At 44.4% G+C, this 22500-nt stretch overlaps 1 protein-coding gene across 1 annotated transcript in view; it reads left to right on the plus strand.

The window, feature by feature from the left end:
* The window catches only part of LOC123509234 (BAH and coiled-coil domain-containing protein 1-like), a 50596-nt gene that overhangs the window by 27615 nt on the left and 481 nt on the right, over positions 1-22500 (plus strand). Inside the window, exons 4-21 of the mRNA XM_045263432.1 lie at positions 333-505; positions 661-1006; positions 1918-2109; positions 2256-2519; positions 4344-4442; positions 5596-8486; positions 8691-8843; positions 8963-9186; positions 9817-10514; positions 10816-11006; positions 11294-11387; positions 12523-12657; positions 12912-13138; positions 13417-13502; positions 13625-13799; positions 19642-19824; positions 20924-21091; positions 21937-22052. Coding sequence (XP_045119367.1) covers positions 333-505; positions 661-1006; positions 1918-2109; positions 2256-2519; positions 4344-4442; positions 5596-8486; positions 8691-8843; positions 8963-9186; positions 9817-10514; positions 10816-11006; positions 11294-11387; positions 12523-12657; positions 12912-13138; positions 13417-13502; positions 13625-13799; positions 19642-19824; positions 20924-21091; positions 21937-22052 — 6415 coding nt within the window. The remainder of the gene's footprint in view (positions 1-332; positions 506-660; positions 1007-1917; positions 2110-2255; positions 2520-4343; positions 4443-5595; positions 8487-8690; positions 8844-8962; positions 9187-9816; positions 10515-10815; positions 11007-11293; positions 11388-12522; positions 12658-12911; positions 13139-13416; positions 13503-13624; positions 13800-19641; positions 19825-20923; positions 21092-21936; positions 22053-22500) is intronic.

The raw sequence follows: 22500 nt of genomic DNA on the forward strand, positions 1-22500 counted from the left end.
TTTTAAAATACCCTTAAAACATGTCAAACTCTTAAAATGTCCTCAAAACATGCCAAACTCTTAAAATGTCCTCAAAACATGCCAAACTATCTTAAAATGGCCTTAAAACATGCCAAACTGTTTTAAAATACCCTTAAAACATGTCAAACTCGTAAAATGCCCTTAAAACATGCCAAACTGTCTTAAAATGCCCTCAAAACATGCCAAACTGTCTTAAAATGCCCTAAACCCTTACTAAAGTCAATAAAATGGTCTAATGGTAAAATAAAATGGTCTAATGGCAAAAATGTGTCCTGGTATTGAATGGCCAATTTTTTCCCTTTTCTTTACAGACGCGGCTTTGGCGGGAGCGCTGCCCCCTGTGATAGCAAGTGGGGGTCAGCTGATGGCCCCCTTGCACCCTCCTACCATCACCCCCCTCCCCCAGGCAGTGCCCCAGGGGGAAGCACAGACACCCCAGGTCCCGCCCCCCGTGCTAAGTGATCACGGGGCGGCTGGAGGAGCAGTGGGGTAGGGGACCGGGGGGGGCGCTCTTCACCCATAGTATAAACGGCCACGCCCCTGAGGAAGCACGGGGCTGGAGGGGAGGGGGGGCGGGGCTGGGGACGTGGAAGGCTCATATGGGTGGGGAGGAAGGACGCCCCTCCCTCCGACCCCCAGCCGCCCACGAAATCCGTACCACCCACCCCATGCACCCCCACCCCCACGACCTCCGGCTACCCCCAGGGCCCCACGATCTCCGGACCAACGCCCCCAAGATCTCAGAACAAACTCCCATTCCGCCCCCCTCTCGTCCCCTGCCTTCACCTCCACCCCACCCTCCCCCACCCACCCACACTCCCTCTCTCAGTGCCTATGAAGACCCCCCACGCCCAGGTGTGGCAGGAGGGGGGGAAGGAGGAGGAAGAGGAGGAGGAGAAGGAGGAGGAGGAGGAAGAGGAGGAGGAGGAACAAGAGGAGGAGGAAGAGGTGCAGGAGGCGACGGAGGAAGAGAAGGAAGAAACAGGTGAGAGAGAGAGAGAGAGAGAGAGAGAGAGAGAGAGAGAGAGTTTGTGTGATATAGAAAGAGAGAAAAAAAGTGTGTATATATGTATGTATGTATGTATGTGTCTTTGAGAGAGAGAGAGAGAGAGAGAGAGAGAGAGAGCTTTATTTCTTTAACCCTTCAGTACTAGGAGGTGTTTCCCTATTCCTTGTGGTGACTATTTGGTGACTTTCTACAGCTTCACAAACTCATGTGGGGGATTAAAATGGTGAAGACTGTATTAGAAGTAGTTATTTGTGACTTAAAATGCCCTCAAAACATGCTAAACTTTCTAAAAATGCCCTCAAAACATGCCAAACTGTCTTAAAATGCCCTCAAAACATGCCAGACTATCTTAAAATGCCCTCAAAACATGCTAAACTTTCTAAAAATGCCCTCAAAACCTGCCAACCTGTCTTAAAATGCCTTCAAAACATGCCACACTGTCTTAAAATGCCCTTTAAACATGCCACACTGTCTTAAAATGCCCTTTAAACATGCCATACTGTCTTAAAATGCCCTAAAACATGCCAAACTGTCTTAAAATGCCCTAAAACTTACCAAACTGTCTTAAAATGCCCTAAACATGCCAAACTGTCTTAAAATGCCCTAAAACATGCCAAACTGTCTTAAAATGCCCTAAAACTTACCAAACTGTCTTAAAATGCCCTAAAACATGCCACACTGTCTTAAGATGCCCTTTAAACATGCCATACTGTCTTAAAATGGCCTAAAAACATGCCAAACTGTCTTAAAATGCCCTAAAACATGCCAAACTGTCTTAAAATGCCCTAAAACATGCCAAACTGTCTTAAAATGCCCTAAAACATGCCAAACTGTCTTAAAATGCCCTAAAAACATGCCAAACTGTCTTCATTCTTGTGATCTTTTAGGGAACAATTTTACGCCCACGCACTCATGCCCACGCACACCCACAGGGGAGCCACGCCACGCCTTCCCGCCCATTGTGGCCCTCACCAACCTGATGCCGCCCGCCGCCCACACACACCACGCCCGCGCCCCGCCCCGCCGCCCTCCGCCCCGCACTGAAGACAAGGCCGCCCCCGCCCAGACCGCCGCCCACGGTGAGAGAGAGAGAGAGAGAGAGAGAGAGAGATGATAGTTAATTGAGAGAAAAGATGAAAATATTGTGAGAGAGAGAGAGAGAGAGAGAGAGAGAGAGAGAGAGAGAGAGAGAGAGAGAGAGACTTAAACAAACCAAATTTTTCAGGAGCAGGAGGAGGAGGAGGGGGAGGAGGAGGAGGAGGAGGAGGAGGAGGAGGAGGAGGAGGGGCCAGTACCCAGGGGGGCGCCATCCCCGTGGGCATAGCAGTAGCGAGACAGCGGCAGGACCCCCCTAGACCGCCTGATGACCCTGGGGGAGTGGGGAGGGGGGGTGCCAGCTCGCCCCCCACCGCCCTCCCCGCACACTGGCCCCTCCCCCCCACCCCATGCACCCCCGGCCTCCCCGCTACCCCCTTCTGGCAATTTACAGGTAAGTTCAAAGGGGGGTGGGTTCCAGGGGGGGGCGCTCTGGGGGCGTCCTAGGGGAATATTCTGGAGGGGCGTTTTCAAGGGGTCTCCTGGGGGTTCCTAAGGGGATGGTAATCCGGGGGATCGTCAGGGGTTTCTGAGGGTTTCCTTGTGGGGGCGTTTCTCAGGGGTGGGGTTGGTTTCTGATAGGGGCGTTCCTGGGGGAGGGTTACCAATGAGTGTTTTTATTTGTTTGTTTATTATTTATTTTATTTATTTATTTATTTATTTATTTTATTTATTTTGTTTTTTATTTTTGTTTATTTATTTATTTATTTATTTATTTATTTTATTTTATTTATTTATTTATTTTATTTTTTTATTTATTTATTTATTTTTTTTTTTTTTTTTTTTAGTCGTTTTCTTCTTTTCTTGTTTTTTCCTTTTCTTGTTTTCCATTTCTCGTTTTGTTTTACATTTTCTTTAATTTTCCTTCATTTTCTTTAATTTTCCTTCATTTTCTTTAATTTCCTTCATTTTCTTTAATTTCCTTCATTTTCTTTCATTTTCTTTCATTTCCTTCATTTTCTTTCATTTTCTTTAATTTCCTTCATTTTCTTTCATTTCCTTCATTTCCTTCATTTTCCTTCATTTTCTTTAATTTCCTTCATTTTCTTTAATTTTCCTTTATTTTCTTATTTTCTTCATTTTCTTTTATTTTCTTTAATTTTCCTCCTTTTTCTTTCATTTTCTTTCATTTTCTTTGATTTTCCTTCATTTTTTATTTTCCTTCATTTTCTTAAATTTTTCTTCATTTCCTTTATTTTCTTCCTTCATTTTTTTTTCCTTTCTTTAATTTTCTTTAATTTTCCTTCATTTTCTTTAAATTTCTTTCATATTTCCTTAAATTTCTTTAATTTTCCTTCATTTTTATTTAATTTTCTTACATTTTCTTTAATTTTCCTTCATTTTCTTTAATTTTTTCTTCATTTTCTTTATTTTCTTCCATTTTCTTGAATTTTTCCTTCGTTTTCTTTAATTTTCCTTCATTTTCTTTAATTTTCTTCATTTTCTTTAATTTTCCTTCATTTTCTTTAATTTTCTTCATTTTCTTTAATTTTCTTTCATTTTCTTTATTTTCTTCCATTTTCTTGAATTTTTCCTTCGTTTTCTTTAATTTTCCTTCATTTTCTTTAATTTTCGTTCATTTTCTTTAATTTTCCTTCATTTTCTTTAATTTTCTTCATTTTCTTTAATTTTCTTTCATTTTCTTTCATTTTCTTTAATTTTCTTGAATTTTCTTGATTTTTTCTTTATTTTCTTGATTTTTCTTGATTTTTTGTAGTTGGAATGAAAATATTTGTGTATTTTTCTTTATTTTCTTTATTTTCTTTTTTTTTCTTTATTTTCTTGTTTGTTTATTTATTTGTTTTGATTTGCTTCTTGTGTTTGTATGTATGTAGACTCTCTCTCTCTCTCTCTCTCTCTCTCTCTCTCTCTCTCTCTCTCTCTCTCTCTCTCTCTCTCTCTCTCTCTCTTTTTGTATGTTTGTATTTACCTATTGTAGAAAATTATGCATTAGTAACAGTTGTATTTCTCTCTCTCTCTCTCTCTCTCTCTCTCTCTCTCTCTCTCTCTCTCTCTCTCTCTCTCTCTCTCTCATCTCACACATTCTTACACACACAAAACAACAACAATAATAATAATAACTACTACTACTACTACTACTACTACTACTACTACTACTACTACTCTCTCTCTCTCTCTCTCTCTCTCTCTCTCTCTCTCTCTCTCTCTCTCTCTCTCTCTCTCTCTCTCTCTCTCTCTCCCCGGTGGGCGTGGACAGGCATGGGCGTGGACACAAGTGTTGGGTTAGGTTATCAGTTCGCCCGTGACAGACTTACTGGCCCAATCTATCTCCTTCCTCACGCCCAGCCCATCCCAGGTGCGTGCGTGCGTGTGTGTGTGTGTCTGTGTGTGTGCGTGCGTGTGTGTGCGTGCGTGTGTGTGCGTTTTTAAGAGTGTTTCTCCTGTTAATAATGTAGAAATGGTGTTAATCTGCCACTAGAACCTTAAAACCCCTTATAACTTCAACTAGAGCCTTTAAAGAGTGTTTCTATAGTTAATAATGCAGAAATGGTGTTAATCTGTCACTAGAACCTTAAAAACACCCTTAAAAACCCTTATAACTTCAACTAGAGCCTTTAAAGAGTGTTTCTATAGTTAATAATGCAGAAATGGTGTTAATCTGTCACTAGAACCTTAAAAACACCCTTAAAAACCCTTATAACTTCAATTACAGCCTTTTAAGAGTGTTTCTCCTGTTAATCTGTCACTAGAACCTTAAAAACCCTTATAACTTCAATTACAGCCTTTTAAAGAGTGTTTCTCCTGTTAATAATGCAGAAATGGTGTTAATCTGTCACTAGAACCTTAAAAACACCCTTAAAAACCCTTATTACTTCAACTAGAGCCTTTTAAGAGTGTTTCTATAGTTAATAATGCAGAAATGGTGTTAATCTGCCACTGGAACCTTAAAAACACCCTTAAAAACCCTTATTACTTCAATTATATAAAGAGAGAGCCTTTGGAATGTAGAGGCGGTGTGGCGCTGGTCTTGTCGTGCCTTATAGATATTTAAGGGTGTTTTAGTGTGTGTGTGTGTGTGTGTGTGTGTGTGTGTGTGTGTGTGTGTGTGTGTGTGTTTCTATGCCTACCTAATGCCTTGCGTGTGCGTGTGTGCGTTTGTAATTATTGATTAGTTGTATCTGTGTGTGTGTGTGTGTGTGTGTGTGTGTGTGTGTGTGTGTGTGTGTGTGTGTGTGTGTGTGTACACACACACACACACACACGGTAATGCTTTGTATATTGTACTGAAGTCAAGAAAATTCTCTCTCTCTCTCTCTCTCTCTCTCTCTCTCTCTCTCTCTCTCTCTCTCTCTCTCTCTCTCTCTCTCTCTCTCTCTCTCTCTCTCTCTCTCTCTCTCTCTCTCTCTCTCTCTCTCTCTCGTTATTCATGGCTTCCGTACACGGTTTATCACGTCATGTTTAGTGTGTGAGTGCGTGCGTGCGTGTGTCTGACGCGTGGTGCCCCGCAGAGCCTGGCGGCCACGGGTTGGTGTGGACGGGTTACGGCGCGGCGCCCTCCGTGGTGCTGCCGCCCCAGCAGTTGCTGCTTCCCCCTGAGGCGCACTACCGCGCCCTGCACGCCGCCCACCCCCACGCCCTGCTGCATCTGCCCCATGCCCACGCCCACGCCGCGCCCATTAAGAGGGAGGACCCGCCCCAGGCGCTGCCTTCCTCCGAGGAGGATCCCAAGGGACGGGCTGTGGGTGTGGGGGGGGCGGCGGCGGGCGGCGCCACGCCCGGGGCGGCGGTGACGCTGCCACAGCTGGGGCCGCCCTTCCTTTACCAGACCGCGCCCTACTATCTGTCCCAGGCCCCGCCCCACGTGCCCTTCCCCCTTCCCGCCTTCCCCCACCCCGCACAGCGTGGTGCCGCGCCCCCAGACCTACAGCCACCCTGTCCCGGCCTGCCGGACCTGCCCGTCTCCAGGGGGTGCGGCTCCCCAGAGGCGCTGATCAGCGTCACGCCCCCGGTGGAGGAGGCGCCGGTGGTGCCGCCCACTCTGCCGCCAGGCCTGGCGCCCACCGTGGCCCTCACCATCAAGCAAGAGATCAAGGAGGAGGCGCCCTCACCCGCGGGACCGACCCGTGAGGACGCCTGCACCCCGGGGGTGCCGCCCGCCCCCTCGCCTCCCGCGCCGCTCCCGCCCCAGCCCTCGCCGGTTAAGCGGGAGGGGGTCGGGGGGTGCGCCAGTTCCACCTACCTCCCTCCCTCCTCCCGCCCCGCGAGGCTCCGTCCCCCGGGGCCCCGCACCTCCACACCCGCCAAGGCTGCCACGCCCCGACCAGCCCCCGCCACGCCGCCTGGAAGGGACTGTCCCATGCCGCAGCCTCGCCTGGGGGCACCCTCCCCGTCCCCGCCGTCCCTGTGCCCTGAGGCAGCACCCACACAAGACACGCGCTCCCCGCCCCGCTGCTGTGCCGCCCCGCCCCCACTCACCCCTGCCTGCCCCAGCCAGACGACGGGACAAGACTCCCCCTCCCCTTGCCGGCTGTGCCCCGCGAGACGGCGCTGCCTCACGCCCCCGCCTTGTCTAAGCCCCCCACAGCAGGCCCCCCACACCCCCGAGGCCAGCACGCCCCAGCGCCGCACCGCCAGCCCTCCCGTCTCCCCCGCGCTGGACCTCAGTGGCCTGGAGCTGCTGTCCCGCAGCGCCGCGCAGCACGCCCGCGCCCTGCCGCCCCGCGGGGACGTCACGCCACCTTCGTCCCGCCTGCACCATCCCGCCGCGCCCATCACACCACCTGCGGCGCCCGCTCTCTCCCCGCCCTCCCCCGCCCCTGCCTTCAGCCCCCCGTCCCCTGCCCCTGAACTGAGCCCCGCCTCGCCGGTGTGCCCCGCCAGCCCCCACAGTCCTCCCAGCCCCGCCAGTCCTCCGCGCAGCCCCAGCCCCGCGCGGACTCCCAGCCCCCACATGACGGGCCTGCACGGCCTCAGCCTTCTGTGTGCCTTAGCCGCGCAGCGCATCCTGGAGGAGGAGGAGGGGCGCGCCGCGCCCCCACGGCCACCCACGCCTCTCTCGCCTCTCTCCTCCCTGGCCGCCGTGGCCGCCACCTCCCCCAGCGTGCCCACATCAGCCGCGCCGCGCCCCGCCACGCCTCCGCCGCCCCAACTTGCGCCGCCCGGCCCTCCCCCACTCTTCGGCGCGCTCCCATCCCTGCTCCCGCCCGCCCACGTCCCTATCACCACTTTCGCCCACACGCCCACGCCGCCCGCCTTCACCGTGCCCGCCTCCACGGCGCCCCCTGCCCCACCCACCACGCCCGCCACGCCCGTGAAGGCCGCTGACCACAGCCGCAGCTACAAGAGTCCCCAGAGCGAGCGTGAGGCCAAGGCCTTCATCGCCACACGCGCCGCGCAGCACCAGCGCGAGGCATGTGCTGCACGGGGCGGGGGGCTGGGGGGCGCGGCGGGGCTGGCGGCGGAGGCGATGGACCCCGCGGAGCTGGACATGCGGCTGCGTCTGGCGGAGCTGCAGCGCCGATACCGTGAGAAGCAGCGGGAGCTCTCCCGCCTGCAGCCGCGCCGTCCTGCCCCGGGACCCACCCCGCCCCGCAGGGGCCCCGGCAGACCCCGCAAGAGACGCACGCACAAGCCCCGCCCCACCACCCCGCGCCGCAAGGTTGGCCGCCCGCGGGGCAAGAAGTCCCCCCAGAAGGAGCTGTCACCCCCCGTGCTGGAGCGCGTCACGGAGGCCCCGGCCGGGCACGTCGCAGCGGGGCGCGTCGGCTCCATCCTCAAGCCCCCGGTGCTCACCGCCACCTTCACCGCCACGCCGCCCACGCCCGCTCCCTCCGTCCCCAACGCCAGCCCTGTCGCGCCCCAACCCGCGGGACGCGACGACTCCTGCGACGAGGGCGCGGCGGCCACACACTCCGGGGCGCGGCGGTGGTCGTGCTCCTCTGAGGACGCCCCACCCCCCTCCCTGGGCCCGCCCTTCCAGTGCACCGTGGCGACACACCAGGACGCCCCGCTCCACACTCCAGAGGACGCCCCCGAGGAGGCCCCCGAGGAATGCCCTGAAGAAGCCCACGAGGAGGCCCCCGAGGAAACCCCGGAAGACACCCCAGAGGAACCCCCCGAAGCCCCGGAGCCCCGCGCCGAGGAGAGCGAGGAGGAAGCCTGCCCGCGGCGCGGCGCGGACACTCCGGCAGTGGAGTCCTCCCCGTCAGACCCCGAGGCGGCGGCGGCGGGCGCCTCGGCGTCCAAGAAGCGTAAGCCGGGGCGGCCCAAGAAGCACTCCCCCACCAAGGAGGACGCCACGGAGACCATCGTGGCCAAGAAACCCAAAGCCATCACGCTCCACCTCCTGGCAGGCGCCGCAAAGCCCAAGCCGCGCCCCACGCTGCGCCCAGAGCTCAAGGTGCGCACACACACACACACACACACACACACACACACACACACACACACACACACACACACAGAGGCACTGCTGCTTCACCTCACTGACCGATAACAACAACAACAACAACAACAACAACAACAACAACAACAATGCTAATGATGACAATAACAATACCTACAACCCCTCCAGGCCTCACCTCACCCCCTTCACCGCCCACAGGTACGCGAGGCTGCCCAGGAGGACGAGGAGGCCACCCCGCACCCCCACTACCCCCTCCAGAACACCCCAGACCACCACCACCACCACCACCACCATCACCACCACCACCACTCCAACGGCGACACCCAAGACGAAGAGGACAAGAGGAAGACTGTGAGTGCCCCTCCCCCCCTCTCTCTCTCTCTCTCTCTCTCTCTCTCTCTCTCTCTCTCTCTCTCTCTCTCTCTCTCTCTCTCTCTCAACACCAATAACAACAAAATCTTTACCGACAGAGCCCAGTGTCCCCTGTGGGTGTTGTGAACGGAGGCGTGGGTGGCGCGTCCCTTGGCGTGGGCGTGGGAGGAGGCGGCGGGGGCGTGGGGAGAGGGGGCGTGCAGGCGCGGAAGAGAGTCGGAGTAAGAGTGCGCGGCTCTCTGACACGCCGCGCCATGCTGAGAGACAAGGAGAAGAGGAAAAACGCGGCAGAGAAACAGTCAACGATGGAAGCCTTGTATAGGTGCGTGTGGGCGTGGGAAGGCGTGGGAAGGTGTGGGAAGGATGTGTGCAGGTGTGTGTGGGGTGGCGTGGGTCTACGTGGGTGATAAAGGGGTGAAATTGAGAGTTCTAATAAGGTTTTTTTTGGGGGTGTTTTGGTGTGTGTGTGTGTGTGTGTGTGCGCGCATCCCTGTCTTTCGTTGTATAGACAGTGATAGTGTGTGTGTGTGTGTGTGTGTGTTTGTGTGTAAATATCGCTGTCTTTCGTTGTATAAACAGTGATACTTTGTGTGTGTGTGTTTGAGTGTCACCAGAAAAATATGAAAAACGTGTCATGCTACTGTTCAGGGTGTGTTTTAGGGTGATTTGAGCGTGTTTTAGTGTGTTTTAGCGTGTTTTAGGGTGATTTGAGCGATTTTTAGTGTGTTTTAGTGTGTTTTAGTGTGTTCTGGGTGTGTTTTAGGGCGATTTCAGCGTGTTTCAGTATGTTTTAGTGTGTTCTGAGTGTGTTTTCAGTGTTTTAGTGTGTTTGAGTATGTTTTCAGTAAAGTATCAACGTGTCATGCTTCTGAAGGGGTCAAGGTGAACTAACAGCGAAAAAAACACATTTATTAGGCCTAGGGTGAAAATTTTAAGCTGTTTTTTTTTTTAGGTCGCTGAAGAAACACTCCACCTTGGCGGCAGCTGAACACGACGAATCAGAGGAGGAAAAGGAAAAGGAAGACGAAAAAGAGGAAAAAGAAACGACGGAGGAAAATTCTCTCTCCATTCCAGTGTTGCCAAAAATGTTCAGCGCTGAGGGAAATACAGGGTTACCAACGGAAGATGCTACTACTACTACTACTACTACTACTACTACTGCTACTACTACTGTTGCTACTACCACTACTACTCCTGCTGTTAATGACGGGGAGAGTGCAGTTAGGAGCCATTCCCCACCACTCTCACCTCTGTTTGATAGTGTGTCGACTATTGGTGCTACTGTTACTACTACTACTGCTACTACTACTACTACTCCTGCTACCACTACTGCTACTACTACCACCCCCGCGGTTACTAATGCTACTACCGTCCCTCTCACTACCACTACTACTGCTATTGCTCACACTACGCTGCCTACTACCACTACTACTACTACTACTGACACTACTACTACTACTCCTACTACTACTGCTACTACTACTATTCCATCTTGTACCAACACGACAACCACCACGCCTGTTACTACCACGGCAGCTACTACTACTACAACTACCACGACGACTACTACTACTACTACAGCCTCGTCTACCACCACCACCACAACCACCACCACCACGGATGCCCCGAAGCATGTCATACAATCTCCAGGTAATTACACACACACACACACACACATACACACATACACACACACACACACATACATACATACATACATACATAGTTTAAGATAGGTTAGGTTAATTTTGGGGAGATAATTAGATCAAATATTTGTTTTTGTTTTTTCGTGTTTTTTTTTCTAATTAAATAAAAATCAAGAAAAGATTTTGTGAAAGAATATTAAAATGTTTTGAATTTTTTTTTTTTTTTTTTATTACTACTACTACTACTACTACTACTACTACTACTACTACTACTACTACTACTACTACTACTACTACTATTGCAGAGCCCAGTGTGTGCGTGATGGAGTTGTGTGACTTGGTGGACAAGGCGCGGGTGTTGGTGCTTCAAGATGGCCTCCTGTACGCCGGCTGTGTGGTGCCTATTACTCCTCCTGATGTGTATGGGGTGGTGATGGATGGGGAGAGGGGATCCAGGCCCCATATATACTGCAGGGAGGAACTTTTGGAGCAGTCGGTGAGTGTTTGTGGGATCCGATCGTCTTTTAATGGATTCTGATCGTCTTGTAATGGGTTCTGATCGTTTTCATGGGATTTAGTGTTTTTAATGGGTTCTAAGGGGGTTTTAATTGGTGCTTGTGGGATCTGATCGTACGTGAATGGGTTCTGATCGTCTTGTAATGGGATCTGTCTGTCTTAATGGGATTTAGTGTTTTTAATGGGTTCTAATGGGGTTTAATTTGGTGTTTGTGGGATTTGATCGTCTTTTAATGGGTTCTGTCTCTCTCTCTCTCTCTCTCACAGTGGAAGGAAGTGAAGCCAGGCACAACACGGTTTCTGGCGGAAGGAACGAGAGTCTGCGCCTTCTGGTCACAACAATACCGCGCCCTCTACCCAGGTGAGTGTGCGTGCGTGCGTGTGCGTATGCATGTGTGTGCCCCTACCCCTCCTCCACCTCTCCCAGCCTCCTCAGCCTCTCACTCCTCTCCTAACTCTCACAATTGAAGAAAACGTAGGAACTTTTTCAAGGTAGAAGTGTTTCGATTTTAACTTTTCTCACTCTCCCAGCTCTTACTCCTCTCCCAGGCTCTCACTAAGGGTTCTATCTACTCTCACTGGTGCTCCTAACATTCCTCCACCTCCTCCAGCCTCCTCCACCTCTCACTCCTCTCCCAGCTCTCACAATTCACGAAAAAGTAGCAATATCTCAATCAAACTAGTTATTCTCACTCTCCCAGCTCTTACTCCTCTCCCAGGCTCTCACTAAGGGTTCTATTTACCCGTACTGGTACCCCTAACATTCATCCACCTCTCCCAGTTTCCTCCACCTCTCACTCCTCTCCCAATTCTCACAATTCACTAAAATGTAACAATATTTCACTCAAAATCTCAATCTATCTATCAATCTTCTCACTCTCCCAGCTGTTACTCCTCTCCCAGCCTCTCCCAACTGCTTCTATCCACTCTCACAGCTCCACCTAACACTCCTCCACCTCTCCCAGCCTCCTCCACCTCTCACTCCTCTCCCAACTCCGACAATTCAAGAAAATATAAGAATTTTTTGAAGGTAACAAGTATTTTTTCTCACTCTCCCAGCTCTTCCGCCTCTCCCAGCCTCTCCCAACTGCTCCTATCTACTGTCACAGCTCCACCTAACATTCCTCCACCTCTCCCAGCCTCCACCACCTCTCACTCCTCTCCCAACTCTCACAATTGAAGCAAACATAAGAACTTTTTAAGGTAGCAAGTAATTTATTTTCACTCTCCCAGCTGTTACTCCTCTCCCAGCCTCTCCCAACTGCTCCTATCCACTCTCACAGCTCCACCTAACATTCCTCCACCTCTCCCAGCCTCCTCCACCTCTCACTCCTCTCCCAACTCTCACAATTAACAAAACGTTACAATATTTCACTTAAAATCTCAATCTATTTATCAATCTTCTCACTCTCCCAGCTGTTACTCCTCTCCCAGCCTCTCCCAACTGCTCCTATCCACTCTCACAGCTCCACCTAACATTCCTCCACCTCTTCCAGGCTCCATCGCCCCCTCCACCTCCCCAGCACACGAGGCAAGCCATAACTTTGTCAATGTGGAGTTTGATGATGGCGATGCTGGGAAGATCCACGTGGACGACATCAGGTTACTTCCGCCCGAATTCCCAGTACATGGTAGGTGTGGGCGCGGGTCTGTGGGCGTGGGAAGGTGTGGGAAGGGTGTGTGCAGGTGTGTGTAGGGTGGCGTGGGTCTACGTGGGTGTTTAAGGGGTGAAATTGAGGGTTAAAGTTAGGGTTTTTGGGGTGTTTTGGTGTGTGTGTGTCTGTCTGTTTAGAGAGAATATTTGTATTTACATGTCACACCACTCTCTCTCTCTCTCTCTCTCTCTCTCTCTCTCTCTCTCTCTCTCTCTCTCTCTCTCTCACAGAATACGACCCAAACCCTTTAATGAGCCTAAATCGAAGAAAACGGAGGCCAACGAACGAAAACGAGACGCGGGAAAGGAAGAGAAAGAAAACGGGAGAGGAGGAGGAGAAGGAAGAGGAGAAGGAGGAGGAGAAGAAGAAACGGAAGAAGAGGAAGAAGAAGAAGAAGGAGACATCAGAGGAGGACACGGAAGAAGAGGAGGAAGAGGAGGAGGAGGAGGAGGAAGAGGAGGAGGAAGAGGAGGAAGATAAGAAGATTGTGCTGAGAAGAAGGAAGAAGGAAGAGAGTAAAAGAGAAGGAGGGAAGGAGGAGGAGGAGGAAGAAGAGGAGGAGGAGGAGGAGGAGGAAGATAAGGTAATTAATACAAGCACTTCCTCCTTACCCCCCCCACAGAGAGGTGACCCCCCCACCACCAACCAAAGGCGGGGGAGGAGGAGGAAGAGGAGGAGGAGGAGGAGGAGGAGGAGGAGCGAACCAGAACCAGCCCCCCCTTCCTCCCCCTCTAGGTCACTCTCCCCGCCCCTGCCCCTCACCCCAACCCCACCCCTCCACCCCCACGCCGCCCCTCCCCAGCCCTTCGCCACAAGAAGAAGCACCACCACCATCACCACCGCCGCCACCACCGCCACCGCCGTCGCCAGCCCCTGCCCCCCTCAGAACCCCCCCCACCACGACCCCCACCACCACCACGTCGATTTGACCCTCCGTATGAAGCCCCCCTCTGGTCTTCTGGGGGGGCAGTGGGGAGCAACTACCCCCTACCAGGAGGAAGAGGAGGGGTGAGGGGGGCGGCGGCTCCTCTCCCCCCACTACCCCCACCACCCCCACGACCTCGGAGGGTGAGACGGAGGGGGGGAGTGACTGTGACTATTCGCCCAAGAAGGAAGGGGTGAGTGGGGGGAGGGTAGTAGTAGTAGTAGTAGTAGTAGTAGTAGTAGTAGTAGTAGTGGTAGTAGTAGTAGTTGTTGTTGTTGCTGTTGTTGTTTTCTCTATTTCGTTCTTATTTATTTGTATTTCTATTAGAGAGAGAGAGAGAGAGAGAGAGAGAGAGAGAGAGATAACTTACATATAAAATTACTAAACTAACTTTTTTCACAATGTTTAACTCAGAAATGTCACTTTTCCATATTGTTTAGTTCGTGAATTGGGTTTTTCTGAACGTTTGACTTGAAATCCGCTCCACTCTTGATTAACACGATGGACGCTACAAATCCACTCCACTCTTGATTAACGCGAGGGGCCCCGTGCTGGAGACATCGCGTAATTCAAGACATCTGTCCCCACACTTTTGGCTAACTCTATGACTCTTGAGGGACTGGCAACCAAGTGGACCCTTTGATTTTTCACTGTCTCTTAACCTCGGCCAACTTCTCTTGCAAAAAAAAAAAAAAATAAATAAATAAATAAAAAAAAATAATAATAACGATTTCGACATAGCAAACGATAGTAAGGGGGTTTGGTGGGGGGTGGGGGGGCTTATGTTCCTGGCCACTGGGAAAGTCGAACTATTTTGAGATTTTGCTACTCATCTCAAAAATACTATTAGTACTTCACTAGGTCATGCAAACATTGATATTCTGTTGACTATTTGGTGATTTTGTACAGCTTCACAAACTCATGTGGGGGATTAAAATAGTGAAGACTGTGGCCATTAATCCTCTGCCCTCCATACACCCTTCCTAATGTCAATAAAATGGTCTAATGGTGCACAAATCTCAAGGTAAAAATGTGTCCCAGTACTGAAGGGGTTAAAATAGTGAAGACTGTGGCCATTAATCTTGTGCCCTCCATACACCCTTCCTAATGTCAATAAAATGGTCTAATGGTACACAAATCTCAAGGTAAAAATGTGTCCCAGTACTGAAGGGGTTAAAATAGTGAAGACTGTGGCCATTAATCTTGTGCCCTCCATACACCCTTCCTAATGTCAATAAAATGGTCTAATGGTACTCATGAGTTTGTGAAGCTGTAGAAAATCACCAAATAGTCACCACAAGGAATAGGGAAATGCTTCATGGTGCTGAAGGGGTTAAATATCAAATCGTGTTAAATAGAAATTGCGTTATTCAGATTCGCGTTAATCGAGAGTTGACTGTATAAAGTTTGAGAGAGAGAGAGAGAGAGAGAGAGAGAGAGAGAGAGAGAGAGAGAGAGAGATTTAGTGTCTTTAGTTCCAGAAATATTAGTTTTTTTTTCATATTATATAGTTCACAAGTACATTCTCTTCAGACAAGCCTCAGAAATTAATGTGTCATAATGTTTAGTGTGTAGATAGCAGCAGTTTTCACATTTCTTCGTTCAGCTTTTGTTTTCCGGATGTTCATTTTGTATGTTGATGTATTTTTCCATATTGTTTCGTTCAGGAATTGATGTCTTTTTATTCTTGTTTTGTTATTTAGTGTTTTTTCGTATGATTTAGTTCAGAAATTGAGTTTTTCATAATGTTTCACTCAGATGTTGTAGTTTTTCATATTGTTTAGGTCAGAAATCAATTTTTCATAATGTTTAACTGAGATATTATTTTTTTTCATATATTTTAGATGAGAAAGTTTTTTTTTTTTAATATTTCACTGACATGTTGTAGTTTTCATATTGTTTAGGTCAGACATTGAGTTTTTCATAATGTTTAACTAAGAAATATTACTTTTTTCATATTGTTTAGCTCAGGATTTGAGTTTTCATAATGATTGAGAATTCTAGATTTTTTCCTATTATTTAGTTCATGAATTGAGTTTTTTCATAATGTTTCACTCAGATATTGTAGTTTTATTTAATTTAGTTCGTGAATTGAGTTTTTTCATAATGTTTCACTCAGATATTGTAGTTTTATTTAATTTAGTTCGTGAATTGAGTTTTTTCATAATGTTTCACTCAGATATTTTATTTTCTATAGAGTTTATTTCAGGAATTGAGTTTTCATAGTATTTCATTCATATATTTTTTATTTTCTATATTGTTTAGTTCAGGAATTAAGCTTTTTCATTATGTTTCACTCAGACATTATAGTTTTATTTAGTTCAGTGCAGGAGTTAAGTTTTTCATAATGTTTCACTCAGATATTTGATTTTTTTTTTTTTAGTTTAGTTCAGGAATTGAGTTTTTCATAATGTTTCACTCAGATATTTTAGTTTTTTTTCATAGTCTAGTTCAGGAATTGAGTTTTTCATAATGTTTCATTCAGATATTTTAATTTTTTTTTTAGTTTAGTTAAGGAATTGAGTTTTCCATAATGTTTCACTCAGATATTTGATTTTTTTTAGTTTAGTTCAGGAATTGAGTTTTCCATAATTGTTCACTCAGATATTTTTTTTATATAATTTAGTTCAGGAATTGAGTTTTCCATAATGTTTCACTCAGATATTTTTTTTAGTTTAGTTCAGGAATTGAGTTTTCCATAATGTTTCACTCAGATATTTCAATTTTTTTTTAGTTTAGTTCAGGAATTGAGTTTTCCATAATTGTTCACTCAAATATTTTTTTTATATAATTTAGTTCAGGAATTGAGTTTTCCATAATGTTTCACTCAGATATTTTAATTTTTTTATATAATTTAGTTCAGTAATTGAGTTTTCATAATGTTTCAGAGAATTATAATTTTCCATATCATAAACTTTTAGAAATGGTGTTTTTCAGATTGTTTAGTCCAGCAATGCTAATTTTTCAGATAATTTAGTCATTTACATGTTTTCCCATATTGTTTAGTTCAGGATAAGTAATGTTTCAGATTGTTTAGCTCAGTAATTCATTGATTTTTATATTCTTTATGGTTTGGAAGTATTTTTCATATAGTTTAGTGTTATAAAGTTGCTGTTCCATATTGTTTCGTTCAGTAATAGTGGTTTTCATTTTCTTTCATTTAGAACTCATAAGATTTTATCATTTTAACTGTTGTAATTGAGATTTTCATAATGTTTAGCTCAAATTGTTAAGTTTTCGTAATGTTTAGTTCAGAAATATTATGTTTTTCAGAATGTTTAGTTCAGAAATATTAAGTTTCCATTGTGTTTAGTTCAGAAATATTGTTTTCATATTCTTTAGTTCTGAAATATTACGTTTTCACAATGTTTAGTTCAGAAATATTTGTTTTTTCATAATGTTTAGTTCAGAAATATTACTTTTTTCACAATGTTTAGTTCAGAAATATTACTTTTTTCACAATGTTTAGTTCAGAAATATTTGTTTTTTCATAATGTTTAGTTCAGAAATATTACTTTTTTCATAATGTTTAGTTCAGAAATATTTGTTTTTTCATAATGTTTAGTTCAGAAATATTACTTTTTTCACAATGTTTAGTTCAGAAATATTACTTTTTTCACAATGTTTAGTTCAGAAATATTTGTTTTTTCATAATGTTTAGTTCAGAAATATTACTTTTTTCATAATGTTTAGTTCAGAAATATTTGTTTTTTCACAATGTTTAGTTCAGAAATATTACTTTTTTCACAATGTTTAGTTCAGAAATATTTGTTTTTTCATAATGTTTAGTTCAGAAATATTACTTTTTTCATAATGTTTAGTTCAGAAATATTTGTTTTTTCATAATGTTTAGTTCAGAAATATGTTTTTTTCATAATGTTTAGTTCAGAAATATTTGTTTTTTCATAATGGTTATTGATTAGGATGTACTGTTTTCATAATGATTAGTGTAAGAGTTTTTCCATATTGTTTAGTTCAGGTATAGTTTTTTCACATTGTTTAGTTCAAGAATGGAGTTTTTCCACATTGTTTAGTTCATTTATAGAGTTTTCCACATTGTTTAGTTCATTTGTAGAGTTTTTCACATTGTTTAGTTCAGCAATAGTGCTTTTTTCATATTGTTTAGTTCAGTAATGGGATTTTTCGTATTGTTTGGTTCAGTAATGGAATTTCACTTATTTTAGTTCAGTAGTAGAGTTTTTTCACATTGTTTAGTTCAGTAATAGAGTTTCCCACATTGTTTAGTTCAAGAATGGCGTTTTTTCATAATGTTTGGTAACTAGAGAGTACATTTTTCACATTGTTTCATATTTGAGTGTACAGGTTCTATTCACACATTCATTACTTATTATTTCGTTCATTTTTTCAGTAATCTTCATTCAATTTCCTTTAATTTTCAGATTATTAATATTTTTTTTCCTTTTTTAATCCAATTTTTCTTCTAATTTTAAGTTTTGTCGATATTTTTAGCTCTTAGTTCAAATTTATTAGTATTTTCTTACTTTTCTTTTTTTTTAGTCTTAAGTTATCGTTCAAAAGTTGTTTTTTTTTATATATTTTCGAATTGATATATTTTTTTCATTCAAAATTTTATATTAAAAAAATTATATACATTTTCTATTTATTTTCAATTTTTTTCGCTCAAAAGTTTATAATATTCAAAAAATTATATTCATTTTCTATTTTATTTATTTTTTTCATTCAAAATTTTATAATATTCAAAAATTTTTATACATTTTCAATTTATTTCTTTTCGTTCAAAATTTTATAATATTCAAAAACTTACATACATTTTCTATTAATTTATTTTTTTCATTCAAAATTTTACAATATTCAAAAATTCATATACATCGTCCATTTATTTTCTATTTATTTCCCTATTTTAATTCATTACAATAATTAATTCTATTTATTAAGATTACATTCAAAATTTACATCTACTTTTTCAACATAATTAATCTTGTTTTAATTAATTGATATATTTCTTCAATTAATTGTGAATATTGATCCTTTAAACATTGAATTAATTTACTTTTGGACTCTCATTTGACTTTTGACTACTAGGAAATCTATTTATTGATTTTTTTATTACAATTTATGAAAGCAGTTTTTATTTCCTTCAATATTATAAATACTTCAAAATTTTCCTCATTAATTAATATTTCTATAATTTATCTTTCATTTTTTGTAATATTAGTCAGTGTAGAATTACTTATAATTATTTAATGCCTTTATTATTATTATTATTTATTATTTTTCTCCCCAGTATTTCAATTAGAACCATTTTATGTGTAATTCACAATATTGTACCCATTTTCTACTTTGCTATACGAGGGGTCACTCATCCAAACACGATTCAGCATACTTATCTTCATTTATCCACCTGTATCTCCACATATATCCACTCCACAGGGCTCTCATCCACACAGTACCTGCCCATATCATCCCTCCACTTATCCACCTCCACTCATCATCCACAGACTTAAAGTGGATGAGTTAGAAGCAAAAGAATGTATCATAATTTTGGTCATCCACTCCGTCACACCATCACACACATTCACATAAGTCCTTGTATCTCCACTCCTGTTTTATCCACATAGTTCATATTCACTGTGTATTTACCCACAATATCCACCTACTCACCCACCGAAACTCATCATCCACAACCTAAAAGTGGATGAGTTATAAGCGAAGAAGTATTAATTTCTCATCCACATAATTTCACACCACCACACGCCTCCACAAAACTACCCATAACTCCACTCCTATTGCACCCACGCATCCCTCACTTACAGACAATCCACCTGGAACATCCACCTACTCACCCACCAAACCTCATCATCCACAAACAAAAAGTGGATCAGATACAAACAAAAAACTAACAAAAATTTCTCATCCACCTACACACACAAACCACCACACGCCTCCACAAAACCACCTATATCTCCACTTCTACTCCACCCACGGACCCCTCACTTACAGACAATCCACCTGGAACATGCACCTACTTACCCACCAAATTTGACCATCCACAGGCGAAAGGTGGAGGAACTAGGAGGAAAAAACGACACCCATCTGGAAAGTCAAAGATCGCGCCATTCCTACCTGAGAGACACTTGTGGAGGTGGTATGGCAAGGGTTTCAAAAGGCCAGGAGCAAAAGGCAAAGGAAGAAAGGAATATTTTAAGGCCATTGTGAGAGGCAAAGAGATGATCAAGGTGAGAGAGAGAGAGAGAGAGAGAGAGAGAGAGAGAGAGAGAGAGAGAGAGATTATAGTAATGATAGTAGTAGTAGTAGTAATAATAATGATAGTTTTAAAGAGTTTAGATGCATTTTAAGTAATTTTTAAGAGTTGTGGGTATGTTTTAAGACATTTTTAAAGGTTCTAAGTCTATTAATGGGGTTTCAAGACTTCTACTACTACTACTACTACTACTACTACTACTACTACTACTACTACTACTACCACTACCACTACTAGTACCACTACTAAGGGTGTGTTTTAAAGAGTTTAGATGCATTTTAAGTCATTTTTAAGAGTTGTGGGTATGTTTTAAGACATTTTTAAGGGTTCTGAGACTATTAAAGGGTTTCAAGACTACTACTACTACTACTACTACTACTACTACTACTATTACTAAGGGTGTGTTTTAAAGAGCTTAGATGCATTTTAAGTCATTTTTAAGAGTTGTGGGTATGTTTTAAGACATTTTTAAGGGTTCTGAGACTATTAATGGGGTTTCAAGACTTCTACGACTACTACTACTACTACTACTACTACTACTACTACTACTACTACTACTACTACTACTACTACTACTATTACCACTACTACTACAACTACTAAGGGTGTGTTTTAAAGAGCTTAGATGCATTTTAAGTAATTTTTAAGAGTTGTGGGTATGTTTTAAGACATTTTTAAAGGTTCTAAGTCTATTAATGGGGTTTCAAGACTTCTACTACTACTACTACTACTACTACCACTACTACTACTATTACTAAGGGTGTGTTTTAAAGAGTTTAGATGCATTTTAAGTCATTTTTAAGAGTTGTGGGTATGTTTTAAGACATTTTTAAGGGTTCTAAGTCTATTAATGGGGTTTCAAGACTTCTACTACTACTACTACTACTACTACCACTACTACTACTATTACTAAGGCTGTGTTTTAAAGAGTTTAGATGCATTTTAAGTCATTTTTAAGAGTTGTGGGTATGTTTTAAGACATTTTTAAGGGTTCTAAGTCTATTAATGGGGTTTCAAGACTACTACGACTACTACTACTACTACTACTACTACTACTACTACTACTACTACAGGTTGAGGACTGCGCCGTGTTTCTATCCGCGGGGCAGCCAGACCAGCCGTATATAGGGCGGATCGAGCACATGTGGCAGAGCTGGGGCGGAAACATGGTGGTGAAGGTAAAATGGTTCTATCACCCCCAGGAGACGAAGGGACTGGGAAAGAGACTCACTGAACCCAGGGTAAGTGTTCGCAAGGGGTTCTGGGGGGTGTTTTTAAAGGGTTGGAGTGTTTTAAAGGGGTTCTGGGTGTGTTTTAAAGGTTTTGGGTGTGTTTGAAAGGGTTCTGGGTGTTTTTTAAGGGGTTTGAGTGTTTTAAAGGGGTTCTGGGTGTGTTTGAAAGGGTTCTGGGTGTTTTTTAAGTGGTTTGAGTGTTTTAAAGGGGTTCTAGTGGTGTTTTTAAAGGGTTTGAGTGTTTTTAAGGGCTTCTGGGTGTGTTTTTAAAGGGTTTGAGAGTTTTTAAGGGATTCTAGGTGTGTTTTTAAATGGTTTGAGTGTTTTAAGGGTTCTTGGGGTGTTTTTAAAGGGTTTGAGTGTTTTTAAGGGGTTCTTGGGGTGTTTGAATGGATTTTTGGTGTTTTTAAGGGTTCTAGGGGTGTTTTAAGGATTATGGGCGTTTTTTAAGGGTTTTGAGTATTTTGAAAGGGTTCTGAGTGTGTTTGAAAGGGTTCTGAGCATTTTTAAAGGTTTTGAGTGTTTTTAAGGGGTTCTTGGTGTGTTTTAAAGGAGTTTTGGTGTTTTTAAGGGTTCTAGGTGTTTGAAAGAGATTTTGGTGTTTTTAAGGGTGTTTTTAAAGGTTCTAGGTGTGTTTTAAGGGTTCTGAGTGTGTTTGAAAGGGTTCTGGGCGTTTTTTAAGGGTTTTGAGTATTTTGAAAGGGTTCTGAGTGTGTTTGAAAGGGTTCTGGGCGTTTTTAAGGGTTCTGAGTGTCTTAAAATGAGTGCCTTCAATTAGAGTCGTGGTGTTGAAAAGAGCTGTGTTTTTGAATGTATCACGCCCTTACGCTCCTTCCTTCCCTCTGTCTCGGCAGGGCGCTCTCTTCCAGTCTCCACACACCGACGAGAACGACGTGCAGACTATTAGCCACAAATGTGAGGTTATAGCTTTGTCAGACTACAGACAGAGGAGGAGGGAGATGGAAAACAGGTGGGTGTGTGTGTGTGTGTGTGTGTGTGTGTTTGGAGTGTTTTTATGGTGTTTTGGGGTGTTTTTGGGGTGTGTGTGTGTGTGTGTGTGTGTGTCTGGGGTTCTGTCTTTCGTAGTATAGATGGTGGTGATGTGTGTGTGTGTTTGGAGTGTTGTGGAGTGTTTTTAGGTGTTTTGGAGTGTTTTGGTGTGTTTTGTGTGTTTTGTGTGTTTGTGTGTGTTTGTGTGTGTTTTGTGTGTTTGTGTGTGTTTGTGTGTGTGTGTGTGTGTGTGTGTGTGTGTGTGTGTGTGTGTGTGTGTGTGTGTGTGTGTGTGTGTGTGTCTGGGGTTCTGTCTTTCGTAGTATAGATGGTGATGATGTGTGTGTGTGTGTTTTTGTGTGTTTGGAGTGTTTTTATGGTGTTTTGGGGTGTTTTGGTGTGATTTTAGGGGTGGTGTGTGTGTGTGT

The sequence above is a fragment of the Portunus trituberculatus genome, chromosome 26 (assembly GCF_017591435.1).
Source record: "Portunus trituberculatus isolate SZX2019 chromosome 26, ASM1759143v1, whole genome shotgun sequence".
In the NCBI taxonomy this organism is placed as follows: Eukaryota; Metazoa; Arthropoda; class Malacostraca; order Decapoda; family Portunidae; genus Portunus; species Portunus trituberculatus.